Below are 16,755 nucleotides of genomic sequence, written 5' to 3'. Positions count from 1 at the left end.
CATACATGTTGTTTCAGCCCCAAATCTGGAGCCCCTCTTTGCTTTCAGGTCACACACAAAGATGGGAGGTCACGGTGGTCATTATACGGCGGTGTGGCACATGTTGTCCATTGGTGCCTGCATCTCCTGCCCTGGCCACGTTCCAGAACCTTGGTGTGATTGCAGTGTCACAGCTACAGCACCGTGCAGCAGTCAGCACTGCTCCTCCATAGTCACAAGCACAGCACGACTTTGGGAGCACCTTCACAAGTGCCACGGGCTTTGAATATTGAGAGCTTTGTTACCAGCCCCTTCCTAGCTCACCTAACCAAGCACCAACGTGCACAAAAGTAGGGAAACGAAAGAGCACATCTTCCTAAAACCACGTTGCTGATGTGGGTGGGAGGAAAACAATCCACAGCTCCGCGTGACATCCCAACAACTGCTGGAACAGAGCACCAAGAAGCCCCTGCAGTAGCAGCTCCTTGCAGCCAGGCAGGTGTCAGCAGAGGGATCTCACCATCGCTCAGGGCCTGGGGTCCAATCACACACTGCATGCTGTCACTTGTGATTAAAAGCTCTTCCTTTTCCTGGTCTCTAAAGCAGATTTGCCACTTTGCTAAATCACAGCCTAGCTGACCACGACAAGCACCTCCCATTCTCGCAAGCCTAAAATAAACTCCAAGGCAATGTTTAGATGAGGTGAAGCCAGAAGCAGCAGTACCAGCTACACACACACACCACTAACCTTGTGGTGCTCTACCGGGGCCTTATTTTCACATGGGAACACAACAAACATCCTTTGTTTTACTCTTCTTCAGAATGCAGATAACCCAAACTACTGCACTTCCAGCCCCTTTCCAGCTCACATACCAGTGCTACTCATTAGTGGGAAGACCTAAAAACAAAGCTCAGCGTCACCCCCCAGTCTGCAGTAGCAGCAACAAAGCTGATGTTACAGCACAGCAGGAACCAGCTGAGCCACGACCCAAGAACCCTTGCCTATCATGCTCAATGGCAGATACAGGTTGGACAATGATGCTACGGACATCACTCTGTGCCCACTCCTTGATCTTTTGTTCCAAGCCTTTATTTAAGCACTGCCAGCAGTGCAGACCACTGTTCACCCCGTGCTGAACTGGAAAGGAGGTAAGTTAGCAACACAACTGGGAACAAACTGCACTCTGCAGGGACTCTTTGACCGCTCTCCAAAACAAGTGGGATGGACTCTCACTTTGCTGCCATCAACACATCCACAGCACCACGGAGATGCAGATGTCCAGCAGCACAGCAGGCTTCAAAGACTTCACAAATGCATTCACAAAAGGCCTGGCTAGCCCAAATGGGGTGAGCACAAAGATCCCAGTTCCAAAAAGAGCTCTGCCCACTGTTTGCTGCCCCCACCCCACACTTACCCTTAGCTGCATGAGAGCAATGCTCAGAAGCAGCACCAGCAGCAGAGCAGACCCTAACACCCTTCCAGGCCATCGTTTCAGCCCCTCGAGGATTCCTCTGACAGCAAACACTTCTCAGTGCCAGATTAGCAGAGATTAAGATAAACTCAAATTAAACCATCACGAGAGAAAGTTCAGGCTCGTGTCAGTCACTGCAGGCAGTGAAGCACACAGCTGTAAGTGCAGAAGCAGGCTGGGTGGTGCAGCTCACCCCAGGGAGGTTAAATACACCTTATGAAACCCAACACAGGGCTCACCAGTGGTTTCCAATCACACTTAGTAAGAAACCCACCTGTTTCTGCAGTGAGCACTCACTTTGCAGCAAGCATGGCACCACTGGGAGCTCTCAGATAAGAGTATTTTCCCTACAAACCTGCAGGGCTGCACATGTGCTAATCAGAAAGGAGGCTGTAATCTGAAAAGAAAAACTGCGTGGGGCAAAAACAAAAGGAGCTGAAGCAGCACCGTGGGAGAGAATGACATTAGGTGTGAATACATGGTGTGTTTCCACCTGAATGGCAATTAAAGAGGAGAATACACAGAATTAGTGCAACGCTGACACTGGTGCCACAGCCACTGTAAGACAGAAGCCAACTCTCGATTACTTTAATCACTGCACGAGAGCAAATAGGTTCCAAATGGCAATCAGTGTCGACAGATGACAGGCTGGTACTGAACTGTGTCACTGAGAGTAGAAAAAGCACAGGCACAACACGAGTAAGGAAGCCAGGAACATAGCCTGGGTTTGCTCCTGATCTCCAAGTGTCAGCACTGGGGGGGGGGAATAAAGAGATATTCCTCCAATTAAAGGTTTTATGTCTGCGTTACAGTGACCACATCAATTAAGGGTCCTCGTGATGCTCACTTCCTATGAATTATTAACCTTTCTCTAAGATGATGCCGACCAGAATAAGAAACACGAGAGCTGATGGCACGATGCTCTTGTGAAATACAGAGTGCTTGTAATGGAAAGCGTTAAGTTTTCATCTAATGCTTGGATCAGAGCAGCCCCAGGTAAGGAGCATTAATGCCATCCTACGAGGCCCTTGAGCTGACCAGGGGAGCAGAGCCAGTTCTGCTCAAGAGAACCAAATGAGACAACTCTGTCACATAGCAGCACAACCCCCACCAGCACACAGAACTGAACAGAGCAAGCTTCCAGCCCTACAGTCAGAAGGGCAAAGGCCAGCACAGCCCCAGGTGCCTGAGGGACGAGGCAGGGACCGACTCAGCAACACAGCCCCAGTCTTACTGGGGAAGTTTCACAGTGAGAGCTCACAGCACCAGCAGCTGGTAATGCTGGGATAAAATGCTGTCCGTGCTCGACAGAAACTTCAGGATTCTTCATTTTGTAAATGCAGAAACCCAGGTATCAGGTTCTGGTATTTCCTGCACGGCGTCACTGTTTCTGCTGGGTAATCCTGCAAGGTGTTCTCCTCTCTCGTGTTTCAGGAGCAGGCAGTCTGTGCACAGGCTGGGAAGCAGCCTGGTTCATCCTGGGAGGTTTGCTGCAGTTCAGAAAGCTTCCATGGTTAGAATGACCCGGGTTTATGTTCATCATTCCCACACTGCATTAAGTACACCTCAAGGAGGAAACATTCTATACCACCACACCTCATTAGGAAGAGCTTCCCAAGCTCTGGAACACCAGAATGCAGCTCAGCCTGCTCTGACAGGAAGCAATGGAATCACCCACATCTGCAGGCTTCAAAAACAACAAACCCAGAAGTTACCCAAGAAGGACATATTCCCTCCCCTCCCTCCAGCCCTGCTTTTCTGCTCTCATCTGAACCCCGCAGACCATTCACTAACAGGAGATGGTACTTCTGCATGGGAATTCCCACAGCCCGGCCCCTGCAGGCTTCCTGGGGCACGAGGACAGAAAGGCTTGTGACAGAAGCCGCTCGACTTCAGGACAGAACAATCAATTTGAAGAGCTGCTTCATTTACAGCCAGTTACACAACCACGTAGTAACTCTAAATTTAGAAAGTGTGGCTGTTTTGCCTCAATCCTAACGGTGTTTCAAGGAACTTGGACTCGAATGCTGAACAGAAGCACCGACATTCCTTGCAATAGCCACGAGAGCTCTTCACTTGGATGGGATGTGCATCCTACCTTCCAGGGAAAAACAGCTTCCATCTTCAACAGCAGTGCGAAGGGCAAAGCCAAAGGAGGACTGCAGCACAGGGCCCTGCTGGAAATCCGACCGACCCTGAGCAAAACCATTGGGCAGTGCTTCCTGTGTACTCACCCCTCATTCTGAAAAGCCAGATTTTGGGCCAGAAAGGCAGCACAGTCAGTGCAGCAGTGAGCAGAACTCCCCTCTGAGCAGCAGGGAAGGCAGGTGCTGGTTCAGGGCAGCTGAGCAGTGAAGCTGGGTAAGGAAAACACAAAGGTGCCTCTGATCTGTGCTGCTCAGGTTGTATGTCTGTACCAGCACAGCTGCTGTCAACAATTTCACTGTGGATCTAGCACTTTCTGGCTGCATTGCTTTCCTGCAGAATCCTCACAGCTTACAGCATTTATAGCCAACTTAACCCTAAAGCTGCTGGGTTACCCATCACTTCACGTATCTGAGGAAACAAATTGAGTCTGAGCGCCTCAATAGAAAGCTATACAAAATGCCAGCCAGTTTCCAAGCATTCCATTTTACACATTCAGAAGAACCCATGCGTTACAGTTTGGAGAGAGAATAATTTGCCTAAATAGACACCTCAGTCTATAATTACGTTGAGGGACGTCGAAGGTTTTCCCACCACCCATACAGCTCACGCTCTGCAGCCCTGCTCAGAAAGAGCCAAATGGAAGGCACGACCACAGCAGCAGCAAACCAAGGTCAGGGCCCAGCAGCACTGATGCAGTGTCACCTGGAGTCACCTGCAGGGAAGGTTTGTCACCTTGCCAGGGCACAGCTCCAGATCCACCGCCACACCAACAGCAGGAAACGCTTTGAAGATTAGGAACGCTACTTACTCACTAAGTATCCTTATCAGCAGAGGAGCAGGGCTGTTTCTTGAAACAAAAACGATTCGTACGCAAAATTCTTTTATTCCTGCAGTTGTATCCTTGCAAAAAGCAGGTAAAGAACCCTACATGGGCTGTGATGGAACTCATTCCCAGCTCTCCTTGAATCAGTGTACTCCACATTGAGCAGAAGGCTCAGCCACAGACAGGAGACGGCACTGCCGGTGGCTGCAGCAGGAGAGGTGTGCATGGCAGTCCCAGCTTTGGGCTCAGAACTGCTGTTAGAAGCCTGCAGCTCCCATCCCCTCAGGTTCAGCAGCACTCTCCCTCCAGCAGCAGAGCGAATCGCTGCGTTGGAGCTGTGCTGAGCGCAGCACCACATGGCACAGCGCTGCAGTTTTATGCCACAAAATGAAGGCTGCCTAATGGAGAGAGGGCAGAGCTCCCCAGCTCCTCCTCAGCTCAGCAAGAGGCTCTGAAAGGACACTGCTGTAAATGCAAACGGAGCGGGCTGTGCTTGTTTAACTGCTGTGAATTCAATCTCTCCCTGCCTGGAAGCTTCAACATAGAGCGCCCACCCTTCCTGACCTGCTCTCCTGCACATCTCTGCCCTCACCTCCCACAGCAGCAATAGCACTGCCCATCCACTCACCAGGAGCTACAGCACCAGCTGCTGAGGAACAGGAACAGAGCTCTGGCACTGCCAAAATGCCCCCAAAGCTCTGTTGCATCCCACCAGGACGATGCTGCAGGCACACCTACACACACCCCCCCCCAAACTGCCCACCCCCTTGCTGAGATGCAGAGCACCAGGTGAGCAGTCAAACAGTGCATGCTCCAACACACAACATAAGGACATCAATGCAATTTAGCTTACAGAGCTCCCCAATAGGCTGAACCATGATCACAGAGCCTTTCTTTGGTACAGCACAAACCAAGAGCTGACCACTTACCCACTGGTTCTGGTCTCAGCAGACATGCCATGCAGTCAGGGGGAGCAGGGCTGCAGCTGCAGGTGGTCATTGCTTTTCTCTCCATAAAGTGGAGTTAAAGCCTCCACCACGAAGGGCAGAAAACCAACGCAGCACCACCTATCTTTCCCTGCACAAGCATACATCCAACGCAGTTTGATATCAGAGTCCACATGCACCATCAAGGAGCACATCCTTGCTTCCACCTACACCAGCACACGTGGAAGATTGCTGTCCTGTTTCCACCTGGGCCCTCCTCTGTGTGCTCTCAGCCCTCAGCAGGGCTGGCATGGATCCCACTGGGTTCCTTTCAGCTTTCCCATGCAGAAGGTAAGTGAGAACCACCTGACGTGTGCTGAGACACCTTTTATCATGAACTGCAGCCCAGCCCACGACAAACCCAACTGCACAGAACTGGGCTGCAACACAGGCAGGGCGTGCGGCACACCGCCCCCCCTCACTCAACAATCAAAGCTTATCAAAGGCTTGTGAAGGTAAAGCCTTCACCCAGTCAGCCCAATGACCTCACTGTTAAAAGAAAATGGAAAGTGCATGGAAAAAAGCCCCACTGCCACCACGGAGCCTCTCTGCAGGCTTTTTTTTGTTCCAGGACACAGTTAGCATCCTCCTACCTCCCCGCAGCTCTGAAGACCTCTGGAGTGGGACGCGCAACCCGCACAAGGCAGAACCTGAGCTGTGTGTTATGCACTCCGAGCACCACCACATAAAAACCCACGTTGTCATCTCAAATCTCAGCTCCAGGCCTCGCTGGTAACACCAAAAGCAAGTGTAGAAGCCTCAGCCCAAAGCACTGGTTTGATGCTGATGGTGGGAGGCGAGCAGCGTGCAAACAACGAGGCAGGTTCCTCCCAGGGAGCATTTAGGAAGGTGCCATCACCTTCAGAGCCCATAAAATCCCACAAGCAATTAAACAGCCACAGGAGAAGAGGTTCTGAGCTTCACAATGCCAGTTATCTCCCAGCACCAACACGGATGCTGAGCATTAAAAATAGTGGCTTTGCTCTGAGGTGAGAGCTGAGGACAGCTGGCATAAGCAAGACCTTGTCCCAGAAAGCATCCTGCAAGCTTGTACCACTTAACTTCAACAACAGGATTTCAGCCAAAAAAAGTAACTTCACGGGGTTGCTTAGAGCCAGGTCCCTGCAGAAGCCTCCGCTGGAGCTGCACAGCATATGTGAAGGGGAAACTTCATGAGAAAGCCACAGCAAAACACCTCACTCATTCTCATGCGGGTATCTCAAAGCCTGGCATGGGATCCAACCGATTCCTCCTGAAGCTTTTAGTGCACCTTAGGCTGTGTGCTAGTCATTACTAATTGAGCTGCCTCCTTCCCTTCCCTTTTAGCTAACCCAGCACGTTGGGAGGGAGCACAGAACTGTCTGCTCAGGGAGAGGCTTTGTCCACTTTAAAAGTAACACCCCTGATTGGGGCTGGAAGAGCACTAATTAATTGCTGAGCCCAGGTGGCCGCTTGCACTCCCAAATTATCAGCTCACCACGCACACAAAACAACTCTCCACGCAGTAACAGCACATACTTCTGTTGTGCAGGAGTCCATTTTGCAGTGAAATATTCATGATGATCCCCAAGTCGGTCTGGCAAGCATCAAACAAAGCAAAAAACCAACTCGAGGGGTTGTGACCTTGTGATGAGCACAACTGTCTGACGTGGCTCCTGCCTCATGCAGAACTACACCCATTCCAGTAAGCCCTTTCTTCCCTCCCATCTCTAATGGCTACGGATGCCAGGTGGTTTCAGAGCACCCCCGGGAGACTGACTGAAACATCAGATGCAAGAACAGGGTTGGATACAGCTTCACAAATGATAGAAAGCAGTGCTATCAGTTTATGGGCATGGGATCTGAGTGCTGCACTGAGCAGCATTTACTGCTGGCTGTGGGGAAGGAGCTGCACCCACACACAGCAGAACTGCCCCCTGTCACCTGCTGGACCTTAAGCGTTCTGCATCACCGTGCTTTGGGTAGGGGACACCCTGACCAGGTTTAGAGACAGAAGGTTTTTAAGGCTCTCCGTGCTCTCCTCCCGCAGCTGCGAGGCGGTCAGCAGTGAGGATTGGTGTCTGGAGTGCTCATGCTGGGCTGCTGGTGCCTGCAAAGGGACTGAGAGGTGAAAATGCTGACCTTCAGTGAATGGGAGCATCCCCTTCTCCTGTGGGATAAAAGGAGAAATCACAGCTCCTACGTTTAGGTCCAAGCAGAGACTACATGACAGGAATCAGACACGAAGTAAAGCATTCAAGCAAATATTGTAATTACGTGGGAATAACACCTTCAGAAAGTTCTCCTGCAAGCTGATACTCGTATCTCAATGTTTGAGGTCAAGAAATCACAGCAGTGGAGGGTGAGAAGGAACAGGAGGGCTGTGTGGGATGAAGCAGAGTTGAATTCACACTCGAGGAGATAGCATCAGAACAATTCCAGCTGGTGAGCTGATCAGCCATGGGATTTGTGCCTGGGGAGCCCCAGGTAGTTTGAACTGGGCTGCAAAGCGAAGCTGAACAGACCGAGAGCCATCCACATCATGTGGTTTGGAAGCTAAATACTCCCCAGAGACCCCATCGGGTCCCTGCAGGCTGCCACGTAAACCAGAAAGTGCTGCTGGGACACAGCATCACAGCTGGGTGCTGCCGCAAGCAGTTCTTCCCCAAGGCAGAGAGCAGAGCACAGGGCAGGGATTCAGCAGCCCGCCCTGCTGAGCGCCTTCTGATAAGGTGCTGAAACACAACACCTGCACTTTCTGCTTCTCCCATCTGCAGAGGAGGCGTATCTGCCCTGCACAGGCTTTGGGAAAATGAAAGGCTGAGGAGAGCAGTGAGGCTTCCAGGTGAGAGGCAGAGGGAGGAAGGCAGCAGTGTTTTACAGCACCCTATGAGTCTCACTACTACCCAGCTTGGCCAAGCGCTTCTGCAAAGAACCCAAAGGCAGCTCAAAGCGTGCAGAAGGAACATAACCCACACCTGAGGAACTCTGGAATTAAAACCCAGCTGGGTTTGAACCTCTGCTCATTTCTTAGGAAAAGCATCAGGTGCTCCCAGCAGTGAGCAATGCAACTTCTGAGCAACACATACATCCAGCACCGAGGCAGCACCATGAAGACAAGCGGGGTGGCTCCAGCAGCCAGCACTGCTCTGCAGGTTTGCTGTGCGACAGGACTGGGGTCAGACAGGACATGGCTGGCACACCTCTCTGGAAAGGGAAGTGTTTCCTTCCAGGACTGTCTGGGTTTTACATTATTTGGCAACAATGATTTCCCTATGCTCTGAATTGGGAAAGAAGCCGAGGAAGGCAGGAAAGGAATACATGGAGAAGAAACCCTGGCTCCTTTCTACACACGTGAACATCACAATGCTGCTAATGGCTATCAGAACCAAAGGCTCAGAGAAACCCCTCATTCAGGTAGAAGAGCCAGTGTGCCTTTTTTTACCAAACATCAGCTCAAATTCAAGAGAAAGCTTCTATTACTTATTAACATCACGAATGGTGTGCTGGGGTTTAAGCAGCAGCCTGCCTTCCACATCTGACAGGAGAGAACAAAAGCATTCCGCTTCTAAAGGCAACAGTAACAACTGTTAGCTTACATATTCCCCAGCTGAAAAATTAATGCCTGCCCCCAGCAGCTGAAAGACAACACAGGAATGCTCTCAGATCATAACCCAGTTTGGGTACACAGAGCAGCTCTCTGGATGGCAACAAGTGCCCTCTGCGATCCACGGCCCGGCTGCACCAGGCCAGGTTAACACTCCTGAACGCATCAAACAAACTCACAGCCAAAGATGCTCGAGAGTCAGAGCTGCAGCCAGAAGATGTACCTGCAGACACAGCTGAGAACAGCGGCCCACAAGCCAACCTCATCAGGCTCAGGACAACCACGTGGTGCCCACGGTTTGCTCCCATCAGCCCACACAGGGACATGAGGCTTACCTGGTGCCATAATGCAAAGGGGCCGGGTCAGCAGGCAGCCAAAAGCCCTCACTCATCCCCATGACACGGCAAGCCCCACGTGTTTCCAGCAGCGTCAGGTTTGTTTTCAGTAATCCCACACTGCGGCGCAGCTTGTACACAACGCCTGGCAATTTGGTTGTTGGGCAGCTTTTCAAATGGAAAAATCAATACGGTAAGTACACCTGAGTTCTTCAAGCACTTAGGAAACTTCTCCCCAGGGTCTATTACCTGAGTGCACAGATGCCTACACCAGAGCAGCAAGACCACAAGAAGGAAAGGAGGAGGATGAGCATTTATTTATGGAATCGCGTTCTGATCCCCCCCAGCCCAGCTTTCCCACAAAGGCACGGCCATCCGGCGACCAAAGCCAGAAAGGAGCACCTTGGAATTCAAGAATCCAACACCTAAAGCCACGTTTGCTCCCGCAGCCCGGGGTGGCTGTGGATGTCAGCAAACATGCTCCGCTTCGGGCCAATCTGTGCTGCTGCAGCACACGGAATCTGTATTTGAAAGCCGCAGCGATCGAACTGTGTTTTCTTTGGGGGAAAGAAAAGGCTTTGTTTTTGTTTTTGGGTGGGTTTTTTTTTTTTCAGGTAGAAACGCACAACACAGCGATATCTCTCCTCGATGCCCGTTTTCATTTTGCTTATCTCCAACCGGTCACGTGTTTAATGACACTATCACCTAAATATAGCTCATCCTGCTACTGCTCACCATCCTACCCGGCCCCGCAGGACCACCACCGCACACCTCCTGCTCGGCACGCTGAGCTGCTGGGAGAAGGCGAAGCAGAGGGCCCAGCAGCCCCCGTGTGTGCCTCCTGCCTCGCTCAGCACAACGCCCGTGCCCGGCAGCCCCTTTGTGCTCCATGCAGTGCCCCTCTCTTTTGTCTCCGTGCCGTCGGGCTGCGCGCAGCTCAGCGCCGGGCAGCGGGGACGCCCCAGAAACGTAGAATAGAATCAGTAAGGTTGGGAAAGAGCTCTAAAATCACCTGGCCCGGCTGTCTCCCCGCCGCCAGCACTGCACGCTGCGTCCCTAACTGACATCTACTCTCTCCTTAAGCACCTCCAGGGACGGCGACTCCACCACCTCCCTGCACAGCCCACCCCCATCTCCTCACGGCTCCTTCGGACGATGAAATTCTCCCCGACACCCAACCCGCAAACCCAGCCCTCGGTCCGCCGGAGGGGCGCATTCACACGGCTGGAGGACGCAGATTTCCGTGCAGCTCAACCCGAAGCCGGCGTAAAACAAGGGCAGAGCCACACCGCCGGCTCCCTCCGGCAGGCTGCGGGGACGCCGCTGGGTGAGGCACCGCTCCGCACCCCAGCAGGCTGAACGCCGCTCCGTGGCGGCCGGGCCTCCCTCACAGCCCCACAGCCGCAGCGCGGCTCCTTCCGAAGGCTCCACACAGGGAACGAGGCCCGGCGCGGCACCTCCACGCCGAGGGCCCACCCGGCAGCCCCCAACCCTCCCTCTCTCCCCCCCCCCGGCCCCCTCACCTTGGTCTCCTTGACGTGCTGTTTGATGCCCTCCGGGTACCACTGCACCCGCACGTAGCCCCGCCGCAGCGGACTGGCGCGGCCCTCCTCCGTGCCGCCCGCCCCGGGGCCGCCCGACTCCGAGCCCCCCGAGCTGGCGGCTCCCCCCGCTCCCCGGCCGCCTCCCCCCGGCGCCGCCGCCGTTTCCTCCTCCTCCGAATCGGAGTCTTCGCCGTGGATGAGGCGAACCAGGCCGAAACGCACCGAGCCGCGGTAGCGACCCGACACCAGGTCGTGGGAGAAGAGGAGGCGCTGCGAACCGCCCGGAGGCGCCGACGGGGGTAAGGGCAGAGCGGGGGCCGGGGTCGGGGCGGCGGGGGCCGGAGCCGCCTCAGCGGGGAGCTCCGCCATGGCGCCGGGCTGAGCGGGAGAGCGCGCGGCCGCCGGCGCGGGCTGGGGGAGGGGAGGGGCGGGGCGGGGCGGGCGGCGCGCATGAAACGTAAGGGGGCGGGGCTTGCGGGGCCACGCCCCGTGCGTGGCGACGCTGTCGGGACGGGCGTGGCCGCTGATTGGACACGCCCGAGAGGATGCCACGCCCATCGGGTGGGAGGGGCAGAGCGGAGGGAGGAGGGCGGAGGGAGTGGAGGGTGCGTTCTTTGCTCCGGGACATCCCGGCCTTCCTTTTTGTGACCTCCCCACCTGTGCGGGACATCGGGGAAACGCGTGGAATCCTCGGGCAGATCGGTTACGTGGCAGAAAAAAATATTAAAAACCCAGAGCAGTGTTGTCCTTCTTTTCACCCTTCCCAGCAGGGAGCTCGAGCCCCAGCTCAGCCAACGGGCTGCAGTTTCTCTGTCCGAGGCTCCTAGGAGGAGGCTGGGGGAGCAGCGCATGGACGTCGTGTACAGCACAGCGCTGTGTCCTCCTCACGGCTCCACGGACAGGTTTCCAAGCGCCGCTGTGGTAGCGATGCTTCTCATCGTCCCCCCGATGCGTGTTGCAACGCTGCTAATGAAATACAGATACGGGCAATAGGCACGAAGTGGTGCGTAGGCGGAACCGTCCCTCTTCAGAGCTCTGCTCCGGACCCACCGAACCCCTCAGGCCCCGTTTGTTTCGGGTCCGATTCCGGTGCGTGGGGCGCTGCTGCCACCGCGCGGCCGCTGCCCGCTGCCGCGATGCGTGTGCGGGCCGGCAGGGAGGGACGGGGGGACGGCCGCCCTGCTTGGATGCACGGATCCTCGTGGCGAAGCCAGGGGAAGGTGCAAAACAGCAGTGGCAGCAGTGCCTCCGAAAGATAAGGCTGCAGCTACAGCAAGCAGCGCGGAGCAGCGGGACAGCTGCGAGCAAACAGAGGGAGCGAGGAGCCGCCGGGCTGTGCTCGTGTCCCCTCCGCAAAGCCCGGCCCGACGGCGCTGCTCGGTGCTGAGCGCTGCTGCACGGCGAGTCTCCGGCGTTGGCCCCTCCGCAGCTGTGGGACAGAGAGCGAGCAGGCTGCTCTCTCTTGCCACGGTGCTGCCTTGAGTTGCTCTGAAATGCCACTTCTGAACAGCAGAAGGCTTATTTTATTTTATTTTATTTTATTTTATTTTATTTTATTTTTAATCATTACTTCTGCTGACCTTCCCGGTTGTTCCCTTTCCAGGAGCTCACTCTCGGGATAATCCCCATTTGGTTCCACTGGTCACGATGGGGACAAATACAGCTGGCTTCTCTTCTCCTGCTCCTCGTGTTAACAGCTGGGGGGTGCACACAGAAGGATGCATTGCGCCTTTCCCTGGCCAAGCCCTGCTCTCCCTGCCAGCTCACCCCCAGCACGCAGCAATCAGCTAAATCAGCTTTATCCCCCCTCAGGCAGTCACGCCAGGGTAAAGAAATCAGCCTCAGCTGCCTGATGGGATCCTTTGCCTGCTCGTCATCTTAAAGCCTCTCACCTCTCCTCGTCTTTCATCGCGGCTATAAACCCCTTAGAACTTCATCACGTGCTCCATAAATAACAGACATATAAGCGAGGCTCCGTGCGTGGCTGCAGCCCCATCCCTGCTGTCCCACAGCTGCGAGGAGCCGCAGGATCAGGCTGGAGAGGAGCAGCACCAGGTCCCCATCCCATAGCCGGTAAGCCCAGCGTTTCTGGGACCTGGTGGTCCCCATGGCCTGGGGGATAGCTGGTGACCTGTGGGGAATTGCTCCAGAAGGGAGGGAGCTGGGACATTGAGTTTGACTTGCCTTGGATTATGGAGGTGAGAGCATCTCTGTGGGCCATGCAGATGCTTTGGGGTCTGTAGTGCACAAACACAAAAGGAGGGAACAATTTTACAGTGTGTGCACCCTGACATATGGGGATGTGAAAAGGAGCCCTGGAGCTTAACATACCCCAGGGTAGAAACAACCATAAAAACATGCGGGGGGCTGCGTTAGAGCGGGGGAGGCAGATTGATGGAGCTGGGAGGAGAGGGGTTTCCTCCTAACTCTGGTTATCCCTCACTGTACGCTCAGGGACCCGCAGCCATCTCAGTGTACACGTTCCCTGCATGCCAAAGACCTTTGAGTGTGCAGGGAGCTGAGGAGCTGAGCAAAAAGCAAAAGCTCCTTTCCAGAAAAGAAACACAACTCCCCCAGCCCGCTGGCTGTGTGACCTGGGCTGCCAGGAGTGCTGGAGGGCAAACGATGCAATGCGAAGGAGCTGAGAGCAGGCAGTACCCCACAGCACTTCTGCTCACGCTGTTGTGTTGGGGTTTCTGTAAGTATGGGGGGGTGTCTGAGCTGCCCCAGCCTGCTGCAGAGCCCTGATGCGATCAGGAGGTGAGCAGATCTGGCAGCTGATACCAAGCTGTGAATCCTACAATCATCACAGCAGCCCATTCCTGCAGTATGGTCTCATTTCGCTCCCATCCCATCCATGGGAGCACGAAGCACTCGTTCCCAGCACGTGTTGGTTTGTCTTGCACTTACCCCTTGGCAATGAGAACTGGCACGAGGGATGCCAAATACTTCCCCTGTCCCTGACAGCCCTTGTGTCCAGAGGGCACATCCACCGCTAACCCAATTCACTGAAAGGCAATCACAGCAACACCCCATCTCACCACTTCCAGCACCCAGCCCTCAGCCTTTCCAGATGGAAAATTCCCAGCTCGCTTTGGCTCTGCCCTGTGCAACGCTTGTGCTGGTAATGCTTTTGTTTCTATAAATCCTATTAGCTGGAGGCAAGCCTATAATTAGCAGGGAAAGCCAGCACCTCTCGAACAGTAATCAGAACTGACCTGGCTCCACGCTGGCCTTGCTGTGAATTGCTTTGAATATTGGCTGACCGGTGGCTCCCGCTTGGCTGGGAGCTGCTGCCACTATTCCTGCCCGCAGGGTGCTCGGGTTGCGCTTCTCTCTGGGTTTATTAACTTGGTTTGATCGGGCATGAAACATGAGGCGGATTTATGACATCGAATCTGACCCAAGCAGAGGGATCTGGCTGAGCTGAGTAGGGCGGGTGGTGACGAATGGGACAGAGCAGCAGAGACAGTCCTGGGATGCGGCTGTGGGACCCATAAAGGGCTCATAGGGCGAGGCTGGGGCTCTGCTTTTCCCTGCAAGGGGACACTAGAGGACTGCTCTGCTAAGCAAGCTTCTACACAAGCATTTATGGGGTCCAATCCCACATCTGTTCAGCAAGGGCGCCCTGACAGCACACCCCTGGACCTGCCAGCCTTTGGGGTGGTTGTGACCACAGGCACTGGAGCAGCTGCAGATGGGCTCATTCTGCCTGCTGGCCCATCTCAGCCAGGTTTCCCAGCCCGGCCATGACTTAAGTGCCCACCAGGGGCAAAGCCATATCATTTACTCCCCGAACAAGCCGGAAAAGCACACAGACCCCCAGCAGCACAAACACAACATAGAATCACAGAACACCCTGAGGTGGAAGGAATGCTTAAGGATCATCAAGACGAAGCCCTGGCCCCGCACAGCACCACCCAAACCCTACATGTGAGAGCAGTATCCCAACACTCCCTGAGCTCTGGCAGCTCAGTGCTGTGCCCTCTGCCACGGGAATCTGCTCCACGCCCAGCAGCCGCTGATGCAAAGCCTTTCCCTAATCCCCAACCTGATCCCCTGACGCAGCTCCAGGCTGGTCATGTCCGGTGCACAAACAGCACTGACATCACCCTCATGCCCTGGACAGGGACAGGACGCCCAGCCCCAGCTCCATCCCACCGCCCAGACCCCCAGCACCGAGCCCTGGGGCTGCAGGTTGGCCGCAGTGCCAGCAGGGTGACAGCAGGGTTGCCGTGGGCGGCTATTTGCTGTATCTACACGCACACACGTGTACATGGAGCTAAAGGACGGCAGGTAGCCTAATCCCATCCCTGATCAACAGGTATTTTCGACAGCTAAGAGCTCAGGAAGAGATTGGCCGAAATTAAGCCGAAATTAAGGGTGCCGTGACACTGCTGTGGCCCGGAGCTGTCAGAGCTGCCCCAGATAAGCGCAGCCGGGAGCACAGCGGGATGCCGGTGCTCGGCGCGGTGCCGTTCCTGAAGCCCACCCCCCTGCAGGGCCCCCGCAACTCTCCCGGGCGTCAGCGCCGGCACACACTGCCCGCCAGCGAGTTCCGCTGCCTCAGCCCCGAGGATGCCGTCAGCGTGTTCGAGATCGAGAGGGAAGGTAAGGGGCCGCCCGTCCCCCCCCCTCGCCCCGCTGTCAGGGATGGGAGCTCACCGCCGCCCCCTTCCAGCCTTCATCTCCGTCTCCGGTGACTGCCCGCTGCACCTGGATGAGATCCGCCACTTCCTAACGCTGTGCCCGGAGCTTTCCCTCGGCTGGTTCGAGGAAGGCCGCCTGGTGGCCTTCATCATCGGCTCCCTGTGGGACCAGGACAGGCTCAGCCAGGTAGGAGCCGGGCCCAGGGTACGCTCGGGCTGCCCCGCGCCGCCCCGCTGACGGCCCCGTTCCCCCCCCGCAGGCGGCGCTGACCCTACACAACCCGCGGGGCACAGCGGTGCACATCCACGTGCTGGCCGTGCACCGCACCTTCCGGCAGCAGGGCAAGGGCTCCATCCTGATGTGGCGGTACCTGCAGTACCTGCGCTGCCTGCCCTGCGCCCGGCGCGCCGTGCTCATGTGCGAGGATTTCCTCGTGCCCTTCTACGAGAAGTGTGGTTTCGTGGCCGTGGGTCCCTGCCAGGTGACCGTGGGCACGTTGGCCTTCACCGAGATGCAGCACGAGGTGCGGGGCCATGCCTTCATGCGCAGGAACAGCGGCTGCTGAGCCCCGCAGCCCACCTACGCGCTGCTTGGAGGGAGGTGGGGGGCGGGGGGGAGTGAATACTGTGAGCCCTCTCCATCCCCACCGTGGCTGCACGTCTTTCCCTGCTGGCCCCAGCCACAGCTCCCTGCCCGCTCATCTGCCTCTTGGCCGAGGGGTCAGCCCGGCCCCAGCTCATCCCTGTGCCTCACTCGCCCAGGGCTGCTAGCAGGAAACACCCAGCCTGCACCCCCACCCTCCTATAGCCGGGGCTGTGAAGGGGAGCCCGGGAGGGCCGTGCCTCCAGGGGATCTGTTAGGGATGGAAAGGCCAAGAGCCTCAGCAGAGCCCGAAAACCTGGAGCCCCCAGCCCAGGGCCCCCTCCCCAGCGCAGCCCAACACCGTGCACGAAGCCAAGCCCTGCTCTGAGCAGCCCCTGCAGCCACCCCCCGCCCACAGGCACCTTTACAGCACGAGACCCCCACCTGTGGCCACCCCAAATCGCACGGCCAGAATCCTCCCTGCAGGGCCAGCCCTGCACGCAGACATCACCTGCCCAGGAAGAGCCCTCTGCAAATGCCTTGGTTTGTCGTGAAGCAGCAAATAAAGATGCAGTGGTTGTTTTCTACACGCCTGCCTGTCTTTGCCCCCAGCTCCATTGCACAGATAGGTCCAGCCAAACAGCCCAAAG

General features: G+C 55.8%; 2 protein-coding genes across 2 annotated transcripts in view; one reads left to right on the top strand and one right to left on the bottom strand.

Annotated features, from left to right (window-relative positions):
• Positions 1-11,265, bottom strand: part of UBE2O (ubiquitin conjugating enzyme E2 O) — a 49,577-nt gene extending 38,312 nt beyond the window's left edge. Inside the window, 1 exon segment of the mRNA XM_015295299.4 lies at positions 10,853-11,265. Within this exon segment, the coding sequence (XP_015150785.2) occupies positions 10,853-11,242 (390 nt within the window). The 5' untranslated portion in view covers positions 11,243-11,265.
• A 1,596-nt stretch (positions 11,266-12,861) lies between these two features.
• AANAT (aralkylamine N-acetyltransferase) lies at positions 12,862-16,694 on the top strand. The gene is made up of 4 exons (NM_205158.2): positions 12,862-12,946; positions 15,198-15,484; positions 15,555-15,709; positions 15,783-16,694. The coding sequence occupies exons 2-4, from the start codon at positions 15,328-15,330 to the stop codon at positions 16,086-16,088; spliced, it is 618 nt and encodes a 205-aa protein (NP_990489.1). The 5' UTR covers positions 12,862-12,946; positions 15,198-15,327; the 3' UTR covers positions 16,089-16,694.
• Positions 16,695-16,755: the final 61 nt, after the last annotated feature.

Source organism: Gallus gallus, chromosome 18, assembly GCF_016699485.2.
Source record: "Gallus gallus isolate bGalGal1 chromosome 18, bGalGal1.mat.broiler.GRCg7b, whole genome shotgun sequence".
NCBI classification, from domain to species: domain Eukaryota; kingdom Metazoa; phylum Chordata; class Aves; order Galliformes; family Phasianidae; genus Gallus; species Gallus gallus.
Note: the sequence above shows the minus strand (reverse complement) of the source record. Positions and strands in the feature narration are given on the sequence as shown.

What these genes read in the sequence shown, in the direction of transcription:
- AANAT (NM_205158.2), top strand. Translation starts at nt 15,328, where the DNA reads ATGCCGGTGCTCGGCGCGGTGCCGTTCCTGAAGCCCACCCCCCTGCAG. An exon ending in GTTCGAGATCGAGAGGGAAG is followed by an intron (nt 15,485 to 15,554) that starts GTAAGGGGCCGC and finishes GCCCCCTTCCAG; the next exon opens with CCTTCATCTCCGTCTCCGGT. An exon ending in ACCAGGACAGGCTCAGCCAG is followed by an intron (nt 15,710 to 15,782) that starts GTAGGAGCCGGG and finishes CCCCCCCCGCAG; the next exon opens with GCGGCGCTGACCCTACACAA.